General features: G+C 43.4%; 1 protein-coding gene across 1 annotated transcript in view; it reads right to left on the bottom strand.

Moving 5' to 3' along the window:
* Nucleotides 1-20,557, bottom strand: part of rims2a (regulating synaptic membrane exocytosis 2a) — a 1,407,304-nt gene that overhangs the window by 217,590 nt on the left and 1,169,157 nt on the right. The window contains 3 exon segments of the mRNA XM_041189340.1: nucleotides 6,586-6,773; nucleotides 6,852-6,960; nucleotides 9,080-9,252. Of these exon segments, the coding sequence (XP_041045274.1) occupies nucleotides 6,586-6,773; nucleotides 6,852-6,960; nucleotides 9,080-9,252 (470 nt within the window).

The raw sequence follows: 20,557 nt of genomic DNA, 5'->3' as shown, positions 1-20,557 counted from the left end.
TAGGTGGAAAATTGCTTAGGTATGTCCTGTAAACAAAAAGCAGGACAAATCCAACCCGGCCAATTACTGCCCCATCACTCTACTCTCCATCATCAGTAAAGTAATGGAAAGGGTTATCAATGGCTATCAAGCGGCCCTTACTTAGCAATAATCTGCTCACTGACACCCAGTTTGGGATCCGCCAGGGTCACTCAGCCCCTGCCCCCATTACAGCCTTGGAAACATGGAAAAAGAGCTGAACTCCCGGGGCGAGGTGAGAGTGACTACCCTTGACATCAAGGCCGTATTTGACCAAGTGTGGCATCAAGGAGCGAGTCCTAGCAAAACTGCAGTCAATGGGAATCAGGAGGAAAACTCTCTGCTGGTTGGAGTCATACCTAGCATAAAGGAAAATGGCTGTGGTTGTTGGAGGTCAGTCATCTCAGCTCCAGGACATCACTGCAGGAGTTCCTCAGGGTAATATCCTCAGCCCAACCATCTTCAGCTGCTTCATCAATGATCTTCCTTCCATTATAAGGTCAGAAATGGGGATGTTCGTTGATGATTGCACAATGTTCAGCACCATTCGCGACTCCTCAGATACTGAAGCAGTCCATGTCCAAATACAGCAAGACCTGGAAAATATCCAGGCTTGGGCTGACAAGTGGCAAGTAACATTCACGCCACACAAGTGTCAGGCAATGATCACCTCCAACAAGACAGAATCCAACCATCGCCCCTTGATGTTTAATGGCATTACTATCACTGACTCCCCCACTATCAACATCTTGGGGGTTACCATTGACCTGAAACTGAACTGGACTAGCCATATAAATACTGTGGTGACAAGAGCAGGTCAGAGGCTAGGAATCCTGCGATGAGTAACTCACCTCCTGACTACCCAAAACCTGTCCACCATCTATAAGGCACAAGTCAGGTGTGTGATGGAATACTCCGCACTTGCCTGGATGAGTGCAGCTCCTGCAACACTCAAGAAGCTTGGCACCATCCAGGACAAAGCAGTCTGCTTGATTGGCACCACATCCACAAACATTCACTTTATCACCGACACACGGCGGCAGCAGTACCATCTACAAGATGCACTGCAGGGATTCACCAAAGCTTCTTAGACAGCAGCTTACAAACCCACGACCACAACATCTAGAAGGACAAGGGTTACAGACAGATGGGAACACCACCACCTGGAAGTTCCCCTCCAAGTCACTCACCATTATATCGCCATTCCTTCACTGTAAGCTGGGTCAAAATCCTGGAACTCCTTTCTTAACAGCACTGTGGGTGTACCTACACCACATGGACAGCAGCGATTCAAGAAGGCAGCTCACCACCAACTTCTCAAGTGCAATTAGGGATGGGCAATAAATGCTGGCTCAGCCAGTGATGCCCACATCCCATGAATGTATAGAAAAAAATTAAATTGACCAGCATAGTTTAAGTGTTCACTTTCATTAGGTTACTTTATCCAGCAGATAAAGGTCTCTTCTGTATTGAACATTATTGAGAATCTGACTTTAATGTGTCATGTGGATGCTGTGTTTACATCTTTAGATTGATTTAAAGTCCAGAGATCTATTGAGCCTTTGAAGCACTTTTTCCAATATCCATTATGGACAGAATTCATGAGCCCTATAATAATGCTGATAAGTCTTTGGAAAGCTCATGAAACTGTCAAAATATGGAAACAGAAGTTCAAAACCCCTTGAAAAAAATTTTCCTCTTACAAGCTCATAAAACTCTCAATCAAAAACAGGTAAGTATTAGTTTCGGACACAGAGGTAACTCCCATGGTCTTCTTTTATATAGTGTGGGATCTTTTACATACACCTGTGTGGCAGATGGGGTCTTGATTTACCACCTCATCCAAAAGGTGGCATCCTGACCACGCGATGCTCCCCCAGTACTTTGCTGGAGTGTCACTTTGATTTTTGTGCTCAACTACTTGTGTGGGACTTGAACCACACTCAGGAGAGAGAGCTACCAGCTGAGCCACCGCTGACACTTACATAACACATACATCATCTCAGTCCTAAATTGTAGCTCTTATTCTGAGACTGTGTCTCCTCTCCTCCAGCCAGGGGAAACACCATGGAATCATAAGTGTACAGCCCTAATCCTGACCTAATGACAGAGGGAAAGTCATTAATGAAGCAACTCAAGATGGTTGAGTTCCAAACTCCTAGGTCAGGATTTTCCCCTCGGCGATTTGGGGATGGGGCCCGGGGCCCGCTCGCCGAGGGGAAAATGACGCAGGATGATGTCAGGGGGAGCCCCTGACATCATCCCGATCCCTTTAAATTTTTAGGAAGGTGGGCGGACAGCGAAATCAGCTGTCCGCCCACTGACCTGTCAATGACCAATTGAAGCCAGTGGGGGATGGGTGAGAGTGGTGGTGGTGGTGGAGGGAGGGGAGGGGGGTCTGCGTGGGGGCCGGCATGGGGGGGTGGGCAAGGGCTGTCCTGCGATTGAGGCGAGTTAGGAGGGACAAGGGCTGCACTGTGGTTGATGGTAGTGCAAAAGCATGTGCGGTAGGGGGGGTGGGGGGGAAGCAGCCATGCATTAGGGAAACCTTGTATCAAGTGACCGTGCCTCCACGGTTGAGACAGTTCAGGAGTAGCCACATTGACATGCTTGGGGTCGGACCTCTAACTATCTGCCCACTCAAGCAATGCAGAGGCCTGAAAGTGCCCTTCACCCCTTGGTCACAGACTGCAAGCTAATGAGCATTTTAGTGGACTGCAGGCCAATTAGACAAATGCACATGTTGTAAAATCTCCTTGCTAAAGCTGGCCATGGAGCAGTCACTGGTGGGGGCGCTCACAGCCCCTTGCAATGTCATCATCCCGGTTTGGACCAGTTTTCTCCATGGTTAAAGCTAACAGTGCAGCCTTCCAGTGCAGTTTAGGAGAATGCCTGCACCTGAGCTGAGAGCACAGCATGCGGTCCAGAAGGCAAAGCTGCTGCCAGTTGGTCAGGTGGAGTCGGGCAGAGGTGGGTGAGGTTTTGGGCAGACATACAGTGCAATAAACTCGGGCCATCCAGCTGGTTGCCAGCATTCTCTGGGATGTGTTAAGGGGCCTTCAGACTTAACCAAGAAAGGTTCTTAGAATACCCAAGCTAACCCACACGTCTCTCTCTTTCATCATGCAGGAGGAGTACATCAGAAGCATGGAGTCTGGTGAACTACCTGTATACCTCATGGCACATAGAGAGTAGGGGCAACTGAGAAGACAGCGACAGAGGTGCCTGGCTAGGCAGAAGGAGAAGCAGCACCCTCGGGAAGAAAAGGCAGCTGGGACTCCTGCTCACTCCACTGAAGAGCCACAGCGAGCAGTCGCTGGTCGGTGCCTAGCGACACCCTATAGACGCCGCCTTTCAATCCTGCAGATGACCAAGATCAGTTTTGCCGAAGACTGTGCATATCTAGGGAAATAGTTGGTCACATCTGCCACATTCTGCAGGGTTTGGCATCACAGGTACATGGACAGCATCCACTGCCAGTAGCCGTGAAAGTAACCGTGTCTCTCAATTTTTAAGCCAGTGGCTCCTTTCAGGGGTCCATAGGTGGTCTCTGTGGGATTTTGCAAGCCTTCACCCACATATGCATCCATGAGGTCAAGGATGCCATCTTTGCAAAGGCACACAACTTTGTGCATTTCATCCGGGACCAGGAAAACCAGGATGTAAGAGCACTGGGATTTGCCCAGATCTCAGGTTCCTCACAGGTGCATGGTGCCATTGATGCTCAGATCTCTGTGACAACAATCAGTCAACTATGTCAAATGCAAGGGCTCCCACTTGCTGAATGTTCAGCTGGTGAGCGACCACCCATAAATACATCCTGCACATCTGTGCATGGTCCCCAGGGAGTGTCCACACCTCCTACATCCTTAGTAGGTCTCAGATGCCTGACTCCTTCCAGGGTCCACAGAGGCTGCAATGTTGGCTCCGCTGGGACAAGGTCTACCCGCAGAGGATGTGGCTGATGACACCCATGCGGCGGCCACAGACTGTAGCAGATCGAAGGTACAACGAGGCTCATGCTGCAACTCACAACTTGGTGGAGCAAACCATCAGCATGTTAAAAATGAATGCCTGGACTGGTCTGGTGGCGCCCTGCAATACAGCCCACAGAGGGCGTCACGCATCGTCATCGCCTGTGGCGCCCTTTACAACCTGGCACTGTAACGGGGTGAGGAGCTGGCTGAGTAGAAGATAGTGGAGCTGGATATCTCCTCTGTGGATGTGTGATGGGTTTGTGAGTATGTGAGTTGAGAGTGATGAGAAGAGTGATTTACCATGGAGGAGATCATTCATTCTCTTTTGGCACTGGGTGGCTTTACGCTTTTGTAGGGCTTTGGCACTGACCACTGTTGCCACTGCCTCCCAAGCTGGATTGGTGATGTTGCTCCTTCTCCTGCAGCCAGAGAGGGGGTAGAGGACATCATGGCAGGCCTCCACAGCATCCAAAAGGTGTTCCAGGGACATGTCACTGAATCGGGGGGCTGAAGTCTTCTTGCCTTTCAGGGTCATGTCTTCTGTGCAGCAGTCCTGGGCTGGAAGCACACACTGAGAGGTGTGTGCGCAGCTGTACTTTAAACATGGTGCCCGGTGTGAGGAAGCAGCAAGGTGACAATGTGGCAGGCGAATGAGAGGCCACCTACCATTGAAATGGCATGTTTCCTGGGAATGCATAATTAATCAGGCAGGTTTGGGATGATATGGCATGAAAAGCCTCCATAACGGCCAGCGGGTAAAACATTCTTTTTCCTGCCCGCTACCGCACTTAGTGAAAATCTGGGACAATTCTGCCCTAAATTTTCTTATCGCACTGCTTCAGCATCTGGGCCAAAGGACATTTATATACATTCTCATTTTGAAGTTTTTCCCATGTTGCTGAAGTCGAGACTTTTTTTCAAAATAAACTGCTCTTTTTGCACATTGATCTTCTGCATTACTAGGTTTAAATGGGTGAACAGAGTGCATATCATGCTCTGGTCTTCAGTGGTTGGGGAATTAACTGTTTTGTCACCACTCCCAGGAAATCACGTGGCTATGGGTAGGTTGCAGGGGTGGTGGTGAGATTGGTGGTGTGTATATGCTGCTATGTACAAGGTATCACAATTGTGTAGCACAGACCGCAAGGACCAAAGGATCTCTTCCTGCTTCATTTTCCATATGTTCGTAAATCCCACTGGGTTTAATTTAAGTGCACTTTTATACATCTTGTATTGAAATTAAGCTCTGACTCATTTTCAAGTTTAGCCTGGCTTAAAAAGGTAGTTAGAAGATACACAATGCTCAATTCAAGTGGGAATCCCACAGAAAGGAATCAACCCACCCATCTCCAAGACCCTACTTGCACATTCTGCACTGTTAGCGCTGGCCACACGGCTTTTGAAAATATATCTGTCCGTTCCTCCAATCCTCTATTGTGGAACTCCCTCCCAGAGAATGGCCCTGAAGTTCTGTGAGACTCCTGCCAGCCTCCTGTCATAGTGTGCAGCCTAATGGAAACCCCAGAGAAACAGCTTTAACATGCATTTTCAGCTGCTTTCCTGATGTTTTTTGGTTTCGCACTCCTGTTGCAGCAGGAGTTTGGAAGTAACCCAGTGAAATTTAAGGACTTGTACCATTACCTGTTTTGCCTACGTTACCCAAAAAATTAAACACAGGATTAACCATCAGGTTATGGATTGAACAAAGTGAAATCTTGAGTATTGCTGAAAAAAAGAGACTTGCTGTCAAAGCTTTTCACTTACACTCATCAGGACAGGTGCAAGAGTATCAAATTTCAAAGGGAACAACAATTTATACTGTATGAGAAGAGGGTGCTGATTGGTTTGCAATCAAGACCATGGAGAATGCATAAGGAAACTACTATTTGCCCATACCTTTGTTTAATTTTTTAAAAAGGTGCAATGTCTGGACATGTTTCTTTTGCCTGCAGAGGATAAGTCCCTTCATATGAATATATGTGGCTTCTAGCAAGCAATCAGTATACAAGGGTTATTTGAAATCTGGAAGCAAATCACTTTGGGTTATGTACTTCCCAATGTCAATCAGTAGATTATCTTGTCCATATAGCCATTTTACCCTCCAACAGTTCTTATAGTTCATTAGAAAACTCTGTTCTGAGGAAGCTTAAAAAGATAATGGTGAGAGTGGAAATGACGCCTTCTTGCTTTATGCTTAAATTTCTGCCAGAAAAAAAGATATCAAAATATATGTTTAAGATCTGGTGATGTTTCTACAAATGCATTGGCTTTTGGAAGTAATCTCTGAACTGCTCCATGATCTTTAGCAACAGGATATTAAACAAAATGATTATTCAAAACTTTTAATAATCACCTTACATTCAGAGGGGAAAGTATTTGCATATCAAATATCAACTGCTACATGTGACTATAAGCAGGGAAGGCTAACGACTAACAGGGACTCAAAGAGCAAAGGGAATTTGTCACTACATTAAATACCTATCACGCAGAGAAGGGAACTACCTAGGTCCACACACAGGAACAAAGGGGATCCTTTTCAAGTTAACTATAAATGCATCTATCTATATCAAGGGGATTGGGTAAATTTTACCTGACATCATTTTCAGAGGAGCTCCTTTGTAAATCCTCTTTTTTTCTTTGCCTTGTCCCTGTCTCTTCCTCACATTCCTCTTGCTCACATTCCTCTTCCTCACATTCCTCTCGCTCACATTCCTCTTCCTCACATTCCTCTCGCTCACATTCCTCTTCCTCAAATTCCTTTTGCTCACATTCCTCTTGCTCACATTCTTCTTCCTTTGGTTTGTCTTCTTCCCCCAAGTCCTCTTTTTCCTCATTTTGGGTTATTTCTTCCCTCGCCCCTTCTTCCTTTTCCCCCTCTTCTTCCTCTAGCTCTGCCTCCAACTCAGCCTCTTCCTCCTCCCAATCTTCCCCTCCCTCTTTTTTTTCTTCTAATGCTTTTGACCTCCTGTAGATCGCAACACAAAAGTAATGAAAGCATGCAAAAAGAAAAAAAATGAAGTTAGTTATAATTAAAGGAATAAAGGATAGCTAAGCACAATGAGAAGAATAGAAATAACCAGTAAACACAATACTAATGTGAAAAAATAAAATCGTAAACAACAATTTAAACTAAGTGATTGATTCTGATTCTACAGTACTGTAATTCCTGCACCATATCTAAGCAGGAAGCAAACAAAACATAAAATGTTTTTAAATGTTGTACTCTATAAAGCTGTAGTGCAACAAAACATGTAGAGTTATACACAAATATACAAAATATAAACCAACCACTGACTGGCACTGCCTATGTGTCTGAACTGGAATTGAGCCCTAGATCCTCAATGGCTTCATTTTTCATTTATACAAACTGTTTAAAAAAAGATTTAAGCAATTTTCATTTGATCCATATGCAGGCAAACTTTTTAATTCATTGAATGGGCTGATCCCTCTCCCATTAGAAATCAACTGATTTGTATTCCATCAACTGAATAATGGACAGGCAATATGCCCTGCCAGATTATGCTTGCATGGTTGAGATGAAAATTTACTTCACTGACCTTCAATTTCTAATTTTGCCTTGATCCTTAAATACTCTTTCCTTGTGCGTGTTTTGTGTAGGGCTGTTCAAAAATATTATAAAGCTAGCTAGGAAATGTTAATATCTAACAAACTTTTTTTTTTAAAAGCAGAGAACTATTAGAAATAATTTCAGACAGTAACTGAACTTAGTGCTGTTCAGGGAGCAACTACCTGACCAGCAAGTGGCAGTGGAAGGAAGGAAGGATATACCTTCAGACCATCCCACTGATTCAGTCTTTTAGTAAAGAAATTGCACATCTACTATAAAGTGCTTGCTAACATTGAGGAAAAGGAGGTGCTTAAATGCTGTTTTAAGCTTACTTTCCTACAACCTATTTACTATAGCTGAGAATTATAATATAGGTAGAGTGTACCAAGTTTGGTGAGGATTGCTGTTGAGCTAAAGAACTAGCAGATTACACAAATGAATGCCTTTTTATGCTATTGGTATATCTACTCTGTCCACAGTAAAACCACATATGCTGCTTAAGAAGAATAATTACTCTCCACAGCTTTTGTGCAGCTCTTCTCATTACAGTTCTTCCCATTTAGTTTCACAAGTATTTCTCAGGGAAGGTGTCAAGCACAGGTTCATTGGTCAGATTAAGCAGAGGCCACAGCAAAAAGTGGACCTCCTAATAATAATATGACAGAAAGATTGAACAAGTCAATAAGTAGCCATTGGGTTGGTGGGAAATGAAGAAGTCTTAAATTAGGTTATGTGAGAATTAGTCAACATTTTGCTTCAGCTAGCAGAAAGCTTTTGGAACAAATTATGGTATTTACGTGTCTTCAAAATCTGTGACAATACATCGAACACTTAATGGTAAAAATGTTCTCCTTCACTATTTATTTTGTATGTTTTTCTAATGAAGACCTGTCTGCAAGGCTAGTTTGATTTAGAAATTAATGATTGAGTGATATTTAAGGGGAACAAACAGAAAATAATGGAAATATCTATCAAAACTCAGTATCTGATGAAGAGAAAAAAAATAATTTATTTTAAAGGAAAGAAGCTTAGTTGGCACAAGCATACCCCTGAAATATTAACTTGACCTTTTCTCTTTTCAGATGTTGTTTGAATCTGCTGTGCACTTCCAAATTTCCTTTAGTTGCATTTCAGGTGTCATACACTGGTGTATGTGGTGCAGGAATGTCAATGCTAACCTTTTAGCAGTTTGGAGGGTTCATGTCAATTGAAGCAGCTCAGGCTTCATCTATAGTGTGCTATGACCCATCTTCTCTCAGTAGCATGAATAAGACCACCACACAGTAAGCAGCTTCATCATATGCCCTAACTTTTAACACCAAGTAATGATGTCATTATGCTGAGATCTTTACAAGCTTTAAATGTCAACGCTGTATAATTTTAAACAGCAATCTGAACACAAAACACATCTCAAATGAAAAGAATGAATGTCCCATCTAAACAATCAAACTATTTAAATTTGAAACAGATTCATAGAACTGTGTTCTGTACAATATGTCACTGTCACTGGCCTCACCTGATCTTCCTGGTTGTCCGAGGGTGCTCAGATTGCACAGACATGTAACTTGTACTGCTCATTCGCGAAGCACTGCTCGTCCTTGACACAGCGGACACGTCACTCACATCGCTGTCTGATGACTTGTTGGAGATATTGTCCGACCCTCTTTGAGAGTCCCGCCCTAGCCGATGCTGTAAGAAAAAACAAACCAATCTCTTCATTAAGTAAAAGTACCCAAGGAAAGAAGAACAGCATATTCCAAAAAAAATGTGAACAAATATTTGATGAAAAGGCACTTTAAGGAGGAACTCAGACCTATTTTTAAAAGTGGTCCAACAGTTCATTTATAAATCAAAATATGCGCTTGATTTGCTGATTGCTGTATATGAGTTGCTCACAGCATTGTGTTTTTTATGCCATGTGGGAGGTGCTACTTTGGGTGATTTTAAAAGAGGTCTGGATTGACATAGCCTGAGGCCAAGGTGGGCAGGGAGCATCTGCCTCCTGCAGTAGGCCGCTCAGGAAATTTTAATCCCAAGTCTCTCTACATGCTAAGCACTAGTCATCGACCCAAACCGGAAGAGATGAGCTACCTGCTGACCAGAGGGAACTCACTGCCATAAATCCATTAAAATCATCTCCAGAATTAAGGAAGGGGTCAGCACGGCATTATGGCCAAGAAGTGAAGGACAGACTTAGACTAGGGAAGACCCTTGTTGCCCATATGCTGCTCAGAGAAGCAGTCATGCCCTTTCTGGCCCAAAGATAACCAAAAGAAATGAAGGCCTGAATTTTTTGTTCATTGGGTGCATGCGATTAGCAGGCCCAGAAGCGGATGGGAAATTGGCCTCTGGCCTCGAGTGGCCCCCGACTGTGATTTTACATTGGCTGGCCAATTAGCAGCGAGCCAGTGGGAAAGGTGCGCTGAAACGATCAGCACTGCTATGGTGGGGGAGGGAAGAACTAACTGAGGGTGCGGGTGAGCACTTCCAGTGAGCTCCCTGAAGGCAGACAGCTGCTCCAGAGAGCTGCAGACCTGATAGAATAAAGGAAGCAACAAAAATTCTGCAAAATATGGCAATGTAGCACAATCAAGTACCTGAAAGCATACCTCATAAAAAAAACAGTCCCCAGGTATCTCTTATTATTTTATTTCCCCATGGAGATTTCATCCTGCCCTGGACCAAGGTTTGAGCAAAAATGTGAATGCCGCTTGGGAGAATGGCTATCCGCCAACCATTAATGGATGGACCATGTAAAATCGCTATTAACTGCATCATTAATGGGCTTAATTGCGAAATATCACACGAGTGTACATGACATCAGGATGCTTGCCCGACATCATCTCGCACAATTTCATGTCCGTTTGGGTCTAACTGGTCTTAGTTAACCATACCTTTCTGGGCCTTTATGAGCACTACCTCCTCTTTCTATTAGATTTGGTCTGGCAAGGAGGTCAAAATGGCTTCCCAACTCAGGCCTCAGGTTAGTATTGAAGTCAGGTTCCAATCGCATTATTGGCAGCCTATTTGCATATTTAAAGAAGGACCCTGTTGCTTCCTGGGGATATTCTGTTTCTTTGCTAAAAGCAGTGTGTATGCCAGGGCCAGGGAGAGACATCATGGGCCCTGGTACTTATCCTGTTTCTGGGCCCCGTATCCTCCTCTTAAACCCTTGACAGCTTCCATCTAGCACCTTTGCGATGCACAGAATTGTACAGCAAAGGAGGAGGCCATTGAGCCCATCGAGTCTGCGCCAGTTCTTTCAAAGAGAAATCCAGTCAGTTCTCTCACATCCATGCCACCCACTCTTTCCCTATAATTTTTTTTCTCCAATTATTTATCCAATTTCCTTTAGAACATTAATTGGGATCTGTAGCCATCACAATATCAGGGAGGGAGTGCATTCCAAATCCTAACTGCTCTTCATGTAAAAGATTTTCCTCATGTCACCTCTGGTTCTTTTGCCAATCAACTTAAATGAAGCTAATGCTGGGCCATTATATCAATTATATTGATCTTTTAGCCATTGGAAACAGTTTCTATTTACTCTATCTAAATCCTTCATAATTTTGTACACCTCCATCAAATCCCCTCAGGCTGCTTGCCTCTAAGGAGAACAACGCCAGCTTCTCTGCAATCCCTCATCCTTAGAGCCGATCTAGTAAATCTCTTCAGAAGACTCCACTAAGCCTTCACATCCTTCCGGTACCCAGAATTGGGAACCAAAGCCACAGCGGGGTTGAACTGTTTGATTTGGGTTCATCAAAACTCCTTAGCTTTTGTACTCTATGCCTCTATTTATAAAGTCCATCAAAAGTGCAGGTTTCAGCAGAATACACTTGCAACCCATGCCCCATGGGTGGCATGGGAGAATTCCGTCTGGTGCTTGATGTTTGGTGATGAGGTCATGGTCCAGGGGGAGGTAGGAAGAAAAGTTTGTGAGTCGGCGCTCAGTGTTTGCAGATTAGAGGTCAGTATGCCACACACCAACAGCACCGCCCTTGTTAGCAGAACTTAAATCCTGGTTTAATGATACTAGACATCATTAACATGATGGGTGAGATTGTTAGTTCCAGCACAGGCACATTGTGTTAGATAACTGTTACAGTTGTGGGTTATTTTCTACACAGAGGCACTGATGATATTTTGATTTCACAGAATCACACAGCGCAGAAGAGGCCCCTTGGCCCATCGAGTCTGCACCGACACATGAGAAACACCTGACCTACCTACCTAATCCCATTTACCAGCACTTGGCCCATAGCCTTGAATGTTATGACGTGCCAAGTGCTCATCCAGGTACTTTTTAAAGGATGTGAGGCAACCTGCCTCCACCACCCTCCCAGGCAGTGCATTCCAGACCGTCACCACCCTCTGGGTAAAAAAGTTTTTCCTCACATCCCCCTAAACATCTTGCCCCTCACCTTGAACTTATGTCCCCTCATGATTGACCCTTCAACTAAGGGGAACAGCTGCTCCCTATCCACCCTGTCCATGCCCCTCATAATCTTGTACACCTCGATCAGGTCGCCCCCTCAGTCTTCTGTGCTCCAACGAAAACAACCCAAGTCTATCCAACCTCTCTTCATAACTTAAATGTTTCATTCCAAGCAACATCCTGGTGAATCTCCTCTGCACTCCCTATAGTGCAATCACATCCTTCCTATAATGTGGCAACCAGAACTGCACACAGTACTCCAGCTGTGGCCTCACCAAGGTTCGATACAACTCCAACATGTTCTCCCTACATTTGTAATCTATGCCTTGATTGATAAAGACAAGTGTCCCATATGCCTTTTTCACCACCCCACTAACATGCCCCTCTGCCATCAGAGATCTATGGACACCCACGCCAAGATCCCTTTCTTCCTCAGAACTTCCTAGTGTCATGCCGTTCATTGAATACTTCCTTGTCAAATTACTCCTTCCAAAGTGTATCACCTCACACTTTTCAGGGTTAAATTCCGTCTGCCACTTATCTTCCCATTTGACCATACTGTCTATATCTTCCTGTAGCCCAAGACACTCAACCTCACTGTTAACCACCCGGCCGATTTTTGTGTCATCCGCAAACTTACTAATCCTACCCATCACATAGTCCTCTATGTCGTTTATATAAATGACGAATAATAGGGGACCCAGCACAGATCCCTGTGGTACGCCACTGGACACGGGCTTCCAGCCACTAAAGCATTTCATTGCACTTACTGATGAAAAACCATTTTCACACAAGTAAATTGTAGCAAATGTTATCAAAACCTTGACATCCCTGTTTGACAAGTTGGGAAAATCTGTTCAGCCAAAATTCAGCCAACTGCTTTTGTTGGAACTCAATCATGAATAAATCGTCCTGGAAGTTCTCTTGTTCTTTTATTGGCAGGTCTTGCTGGATGGGTACTGCAGAGGAATTTGTGAAAGGGTAGCAGAACCAGCTGTCTGCATTTCCTATTGGAAAGTAATCATGTCATGCAATTCGTGCCCATATGCAGCAACACCTGGACAACATTCAGGCTTGAGCTGGTAAATGACAATAACATTTGTGCCACAAAACTACCAGGCAATGGCCATCACCATCAACCACCTCTCCTTGACATTCAACGGCATTACCATCACTGAATCCTCCACCATCAACATCTTGGGGGTTACCACTAACTAGAAACTTAACTGGACTAGCCATATAAATACTGTGGCTACAAGAGCAGGTCAGAGGCTAGGAATTCTGAGGTGAGTGACATGTTTCCTGACTCCCCAAAGCCTGTCCACCATCTACAAGGCACAAGTCAGGATTGTAGGAACATAGGAGCAAGACTAGGCCATTTGGCCCCTCGAGCTTGCTCTGCCATTTAACTCGATCATGGCTGATCTTCTACCTCAATGCTATCTTCCCACACTCTCTCCATATCCCTAGATATCATTAGTATCCAAAAATCTAGTGACCTTTGTTTTGAACATACTTGATGACTGAGCCTCCAGAGCCCTCTGGGGTTGAGAATGCCAAAGATTCATTACCCTCTGTGTGACAAAATTCTTCCTCATCTCGGTCCTAAATGGCCAACCTCTTATTCTGAGACTGTCTCACCTGGTTCTAGACTCCCCAGAACCAGGGGAAACATCTTTCCTGTTTCTACCATGTCGAGTCCTGTAAGAATGTTGTACACTTCAATGAGATCATTTCTCATTCTTCTAAATTCTAGAAAATACTGGCCCAGCCTCCTCAATGTCTCCTCATAGGACAATCCTGCCATCCCAGTGATTAGTCTGGTGAACCTTCGTAGCACTCTCTCTGTGGTCAGTATATCTTTCCTTAGGTAAGGAGACCAAAACTGCACACAATACTCCAGGTGACGTCTCACCAAGGCTCCGTACAACTGCAACAAGATGACCTTACTCCTGTACTCAAATCCCCTTGCAATAAAGTCTAACATACCAATTGCCTTCCTAATTGCTTGCTTCACCTGCACGTTAGCTTTCAGTGACTTATGAACAAGAACACCCTTTGGACATCAACACTTCCCAATCTCTCACCATTCAAGAACTACTCTGCATTTCTGTTTTTCCTACCAAAGTAAATAATTTCACTCTTTTCTAAATTATATTCCATCTGCCATATTCTTGCCCACTCACCTAACCTGTCCAAATCCCCTTGAAGCCTCTTTGCTTCCTTTTCACAACTCATATTCCAACCAAGTTTTGTGTCATCAGCAAACTTGGAAATACTACATTTGGTCCCCTCATCCAAATAATTGATATAGATTGTGAATAGGTGGATTCCAAGCTTTGATCCTTGCAATATCCCACTAGCCTGCTGACCTGAGAATGAGTCGTTTATCCCTACTCTCTGTTTTCTGTCCATTAACAGATCCTCAATCCATGCCAGTATATGGACTGCACTGGAGTGTTGTTGTTAGCTGCAGTTGAGTGCTTCAGTAGGAGTTTGGTAACTGAGGGAGTTTGGTGAGAAGGGAGGAGGTGTTCCTTTCTTATTCGACCTTTCCTCAGAAAGAAGAGCAGCAGCCTGGTGAGTAGGAACTGGTGAGTAAATTAGAAAAGTGTAATATTTTTAAGCAAGTTGCTATACTTGAATTTAACTGATATGCGCCAATAATAAAGGACATTTAGGACCAATATAATAAAGAAATATAAATAATCCGAAGTAGAATAAAGTGAACGTAAGGGAATTAGAGTAAAGACATGGCAGGGCAGCTTAGTCGCGTAGAATGCGTGTCCTGTAAGATATGAAAAGTCATGATGCTACTGGTGTCCTAAATGAATTCATGAGCAGGAAATGCTGTCAGCTGTAGAAACTTGAGCTCTGGGTTTCAGAGCTCAAGTGGTGGCTGGAGTCACTGTGGCGCATCCACGAGGATGAGAGCTACAAGGATTGCACGTTCAGAGAGGTGGTCACCCGCAGCTGGAGACAGAGAGGGAATGGATAACCACCAGGCAATTCGAGAGAGTAGGCAGGTAACACAGGAGTCCCATGGCATCTCACTCACAAATTGGTTTTCCATTTTGGGAGCTGGTGAGGGCGCTGGTTCTTCAGAGGAGTGCAATCAGAGCCAAGTTTGTGGCACCATGAGTGCATCAGCTATACAGGGGTGGGGGGGAGGAAGAAGAAAGAAAGAGCTATAGTGACAGGGGATTCATTGGTTAGGGGAGCAGACAGGCGTTTCTGTGGCCTGTAGACATGACTTCAGGATGGTACGTTGCCTCCTTGGCGCCAGGGTCAAGGGTGTCACAGAGTGGCTGCAGGGCATTCTTCTGGGGGAGGGTGATCAGTCAGAGGTTGTGGTCCACATTGGTACCAATGACTTAGGTAGAAAGGGGCATGTAAATTCTGCAATCAGAATTTAGGGAGTGTGGTAGAAAATTAGCAAGCAGGATCTCAAATGTAGTAATCTCTGGATTACTCCCAGAGCCAAGTGCCAGTGAATACAGAAATAGGAGGATAAGAAGGTGTGGCTGGAAGGATGGTGCAAGAGGGAGGGCTGTGGATTTCTGGGACACTGGGACTGGCTGTGGGGGAGATGGCACCTCTACAAGCCAGATGAGTTACACCAGAACAGAGCTGGGACTGAGTTTCTTGCTGGTGCTGTTGGGAGGGCTTTAAAATAACTTGGCAGGGGTGTAGGAACCAACAGAAAATATTAGAGAAGAATACCAGGGTGCACAAAATACTGGGAGGGACAGATAGCACTAGTATAGAGAATAATGAGTTAATAGGTAAAGTCAGGGTATGGGTGAAAATAACAACATCTAAATCAGGGTTACTGTCCATGTATGAATCACAAAGTATAGTAAATCTGATTGGGGAGTTCAGACGCAGATAGCCATTTGGAAATATGATGTTATGGTGGTAACAGGGACCTGGCTCAAGGAAGGGCAGATAGAACTGGGTGTTAATTATTCCCGGGTACAAAGTGTTCAGAAGAGATAGGCGAGGAGGAGGGATGGCGGTATTGGTTAAGGAGAGCATCGCACTGCTGGAGAAAGAGGATGTCCCAGAGGATTCAAGGACAGAATCAATTTGGCTAGAGCTAAGGAACAAAAAGGGTGCAATTACATTGCTTGGTGTAGTCTATCAACCGCCAAATAGTGAGAAGGATGCAAAAGAACAAAGCTGCAGGGAAATTACAGAGAGATGCAAGCATTACAGAGGACTTTAATTACCTGAATGTAGACTGGGACAGTGATAGTGTAAAGGGTGGAGAAGGGCAAAAATTCCTAGACTGTGTTCAGGAGAACTTTCTACAGTAGTATGTGTACAATCGAACAAGAAAAGATTTGCTGTTGGACCTGGTTCTTGGAAATGGGGTGGGCCAAGTAGATCAAGTGTCAGTGAGGGAACATTTACAGTACATTGTAATGTACATTTTAGGATGATGATAGAAAAGGACGTTAGGCAATCCAGAGTAAGAATAATTAACTGGATGACAGCAGACTTCGATGGGGCAAGAACAGAGCTGGGCCAGATGGACTGAAATGAGAGATTGGCAGGAAAAACTGTAGCTGAACAATGGGCTACATTTAAAAATAATTGGTTCTGGCACAGTCAATGTACATTCCATCGAAAGGGAAAGGTAGGGCAAACAAATCTGGATGAAAAAGGAGATTGAAATTAAGATAAAGAAGAAAAAATGTGCTTATGACAGGAGTCAGGTAGAAAATACAATTGAGAACCAAGAGGAATACAGAAGTTTGAGAGGGGAGATGAAAAAGCATATTAGAGAAGTGAAAAGGGATTGCGAGAAAAGACTGGCAGCTAACATAAAGTGGGATCCCAAAGTTGCCTATAGGCATATAAATAGCAAAAGGGTGGTAAAAGGAGGAGGAAGGCCGCTTAGGGACCTAAAAAGGAATTTACACATGGATGAAGGTATTAAATGAATATTTTGCATCTGTCTTTACCAAGAAGGTAGATGCTTTCCAGGCCATGGTGACAGATGAGGAAACTCTGTTACTAGAAGGGTTCAAAATTGACAAAGACAGAGTGTTGAATAGACTGTCGATACTTAAAGTTGACAAGACATCGGGACCGGATGAGATGCATCCAGGGATACTGAAGGAAGTGAGAGTAGAAATTGCAGGGGCACTGGCCATAATACTTAGGGGAGGTACCAGAGGACTAGAGAATTGCGAACATTATGTTCTTGTTCAAAAAAGGTTGTGAGGATAATCCCAGCAATTACAGACCAGTTAGTTTATCTTCAGTAGTGGGCAAGATTCTAGAAACAATTATTCGGGATAAAATTAGTAGTCACATGGAAAAATATGGGTTGATGAGCAAGACCCAGCGTGGATTTCTAAATGGGAAATCATGTTTAACTAACTTGGAGTTTTCTGAAGAGGTAACAGAAAAGGTCGATGAGGGTAATGCTGTTAATGAGGTGTAAATGGACTTTCAAGTCATTTGACACAGCCATACAACAGACTTGTGAGAAACCTTATTGCTCATGGAATAAAATGGACAGTAGCAACGTAGATAGAAAATTGGCTGAAAAATAGGGAGCAGAGAGTAATGGTCAATGGATATTTTTCAGGCTGGAGCAAGGTTTGTAGTGGAATTCCCCAGGGATCGGTATTGGGACCCTTGCTTTTCCTGATATATATAAATGATCTAGATCTTGGTGTGCAGGGGACAATTTCAAAGTTTGCGGATGTTATGAAGCTTGGGAGTATTGTGAACTGCGAGGAAGACGGTGTGGAACTTCAAGAGTACGTAGACAAGTTGGTGGAGTGGGCAGATAGGTAGCAGCTGAAATTCAATGTGGAGAAGTGTGAGGTGGTGCATTTTGGTAGGAAGAACGTGGACAGACAATATAAAATAAGGGGTGAAATTTTGATGGGGGTGCAGGAGCAGAAAGCCTTCAGTGTATATGAGCATAGATCATTGAAGATGGCAGGACAGATGAAGAAAGCAGTTAATAAAGGATATAGTATCCTGGACTTTATTAATAGGGGCATAAAGTACAAGAGCAAGAAGGTTATGCTGAATTTATATAAGACACTCGTTAGACCTCAGCTGGAATATTGTGTACAGTTTTGGATGGAAAGGAACACATTGGAGAGAGTGAAGAAGAGGTTTACAAAAATGGTTCCAGGGATGAGAAACTTCAGCTATTAAAATAGATTGGAGGGGTTGGGACTGTTCTCCTTGGAGGGAGAAAGGCTAAGAGGAAATTTGTTAGAGATGTTCAAAATCATGAGGGGACTGGACAGAGTAGATAGGAAGAAGCTGTTCCTGCTTGTAAAAGGATCAAGAATGAGGGGGCACAGGTTTAAAGTGATTTACAAAAGAAGCAAATGTTATGTGAGAAAAAACTTTTCCCCACAACAAGTGGTTCGGGTCTGGAACGCACTGCCTGGAAGTGTGGCGGAGGCAGGTTCAATCGAGACATTCAAGAGGGCATTAGATGATTATTTGAATAGAAACAATGTGCAAGGGCATGGGGAAAAGGCTGGGCAATGGCACTAGGTCATAATGCTCATTTGGAGAGCCGGTGCAGACACAGTGGGCCGAATGGCCTCCTTCTGTGCCGTTACAATTCTGTGGTTATCCCCAATCCCATGAGCTCTAATTTTGCCTACAAACCTCTTATGTGGGACCTGATCAAAAACGTTCTGAAAATCCAAATACACCACATGCATTAGTTCTCCTTTATCTATTCTGCTAGTAATATCCTCAAAAACTCCAGCAGGTTTATCAAACATGATTTCCCTTTCATAAATCCATGCTGATTCTGTCCAATCCTACTATTATTTTCTAAATGCCCAGTTTATTCCTCTAGAATAGTTTCTAACATTTTCCCTGCTACTGATGTCAGGCTATCAGGTCTGTCATTCCCTGTTTTCTCCATCCCTTCTTTCTTAAATATTTTCTACCTTTTGATCTGTAGGCACCGTTCCAGAATCTATAGAATGTTGAAAGATGATCACCAATGCATCCACTGTCTCTACAGCCACCTCTTTCAACATTCTAGGATATAGATTATCAGGTCTCGTGGATTTATCAACTTTCAGTCCCATTAGTTTCTCGAGTACTACTTTTTTACTAATACTAATTTCTTTCAGGTCCTCAATCTCTTTCAGGTCCTCAGTCCCTTGGCTCCCCAGTATTTCAGAAAGGTTTATCATATCTACCTCTGTGAAGACAGACACTAAGTATTTGTTTAGTTTTTCTGACATTCCTTGTTACCCTTGTAAATTCTCCATTCTCTGCCTGTAATGACTTCCTATTTGTTTTTATTAACCTTTTCCTTTATACATACTCATAGAAGCTTTTACAAACAGTGTTTATGTTCCTCTTGCTTTATTAATTTCTTGATTCCCCTTTGCTCAACTTTAAAATACCCACAATCCTCAGTCTTACTAGTTATTTTGGAAATTTACATGCCTCTTCTTTTGATCTCATTGAATCTATAACTTCTCTTCTTAGCCATGCTAGGATCATTTTGCCTGCTGGCTTTTTATGCCTTAAAGGAATGTAAATTTGTTGCAAACCATGTATCAGTTCTTTAAATGCTAGCCATTGTCTATTGCCATACCTTTTAATGAAGTTCCCCAATCTACCTTAGCCAACTTGCCCCTGATGCCTTTGTAGTTTTCCTTTGTTTAGATTAAAGAGCCTAGTTTCAGATTGAACTACATCACTTTCAAACTTCATGTAAAATTCTAGCATATTATGGTCACTCTTACCTAAAGACTCATTTAAAATGAGGTTATTAATTAGCACTTTCTTATTGGACAATACTAGACCTAAATAACCTGTTCTCTAGTTAGTTCCTCAACATAATGTTCTAAAAACCATTGCATATATATTCCAGGAATTCATCCTCCTCAGCATTAGTGCTAACTAGGCTTACCCAGTCTATATGTAAAATGAAGTTCCCCATGATTACTGTATTAGCCTTGTTAAATGCACCTTAATTTCCTGATTTATATTATGCCCTACATTACTGCTAATATTTGGTGGCCTATAAACAACTCCTATCAAAGGTTGCTGCCCTTGCTGTTTCTTAGCTCCATCCAAACTGATTCTACATATTGATCTTCCAATCTAAGATCCTCTCTCATTAATATACTGATCCAATTCTTTAACAACAATGCGACATCACCTCCATTTCCTTTTTGCCTATCCTTCATAAATGTTGAATACCCTTGAACTTTCAGTTCCCAAACTTGGTCACCCTGAAGCCACATTTCTGTAATGGCAATTAGGACATATCTATTTACTTCTTTTTGTGCTGTCAATTCATCTGCCTTGTTGCAAATGCTCCATGCATTCAGATAGATTGTGTTTAATTCTTTCTTATTATTTTCATAACCTCTAGCCTTATTGGCACACTCCTTTGTTTGTATGATCTGTCCCTTCTTGTCACACTCTGATAACCATTTCCCTTATTGCTATAGTGGTCTCTTAACTTCTCCTCTCTTTAGTTATCATATCTCCCTTCACCCCATTATTTAGTTTAAAGCCCTCTCTACTGTCCTAGTT

The sequence above is a fragment of the Carcharodon carcharias genome, chromosome 6 (assembly GCF_017639515.1).
Source record: "Carcharodon carcharias isolate sCarCar2 chromosome 6, sCarCar2.pri, whole genome shotgun sequence".
Lineage (NCBI taxonomy): Eukaryota > Metazoa > Chordata > Chondrichthyes > Lamniformes > Lamnidae > Carcharodon > Carcharodon carcharias.
This window is presented reverse-complemented; position numbering and strand designations above follow the sequence as displayed.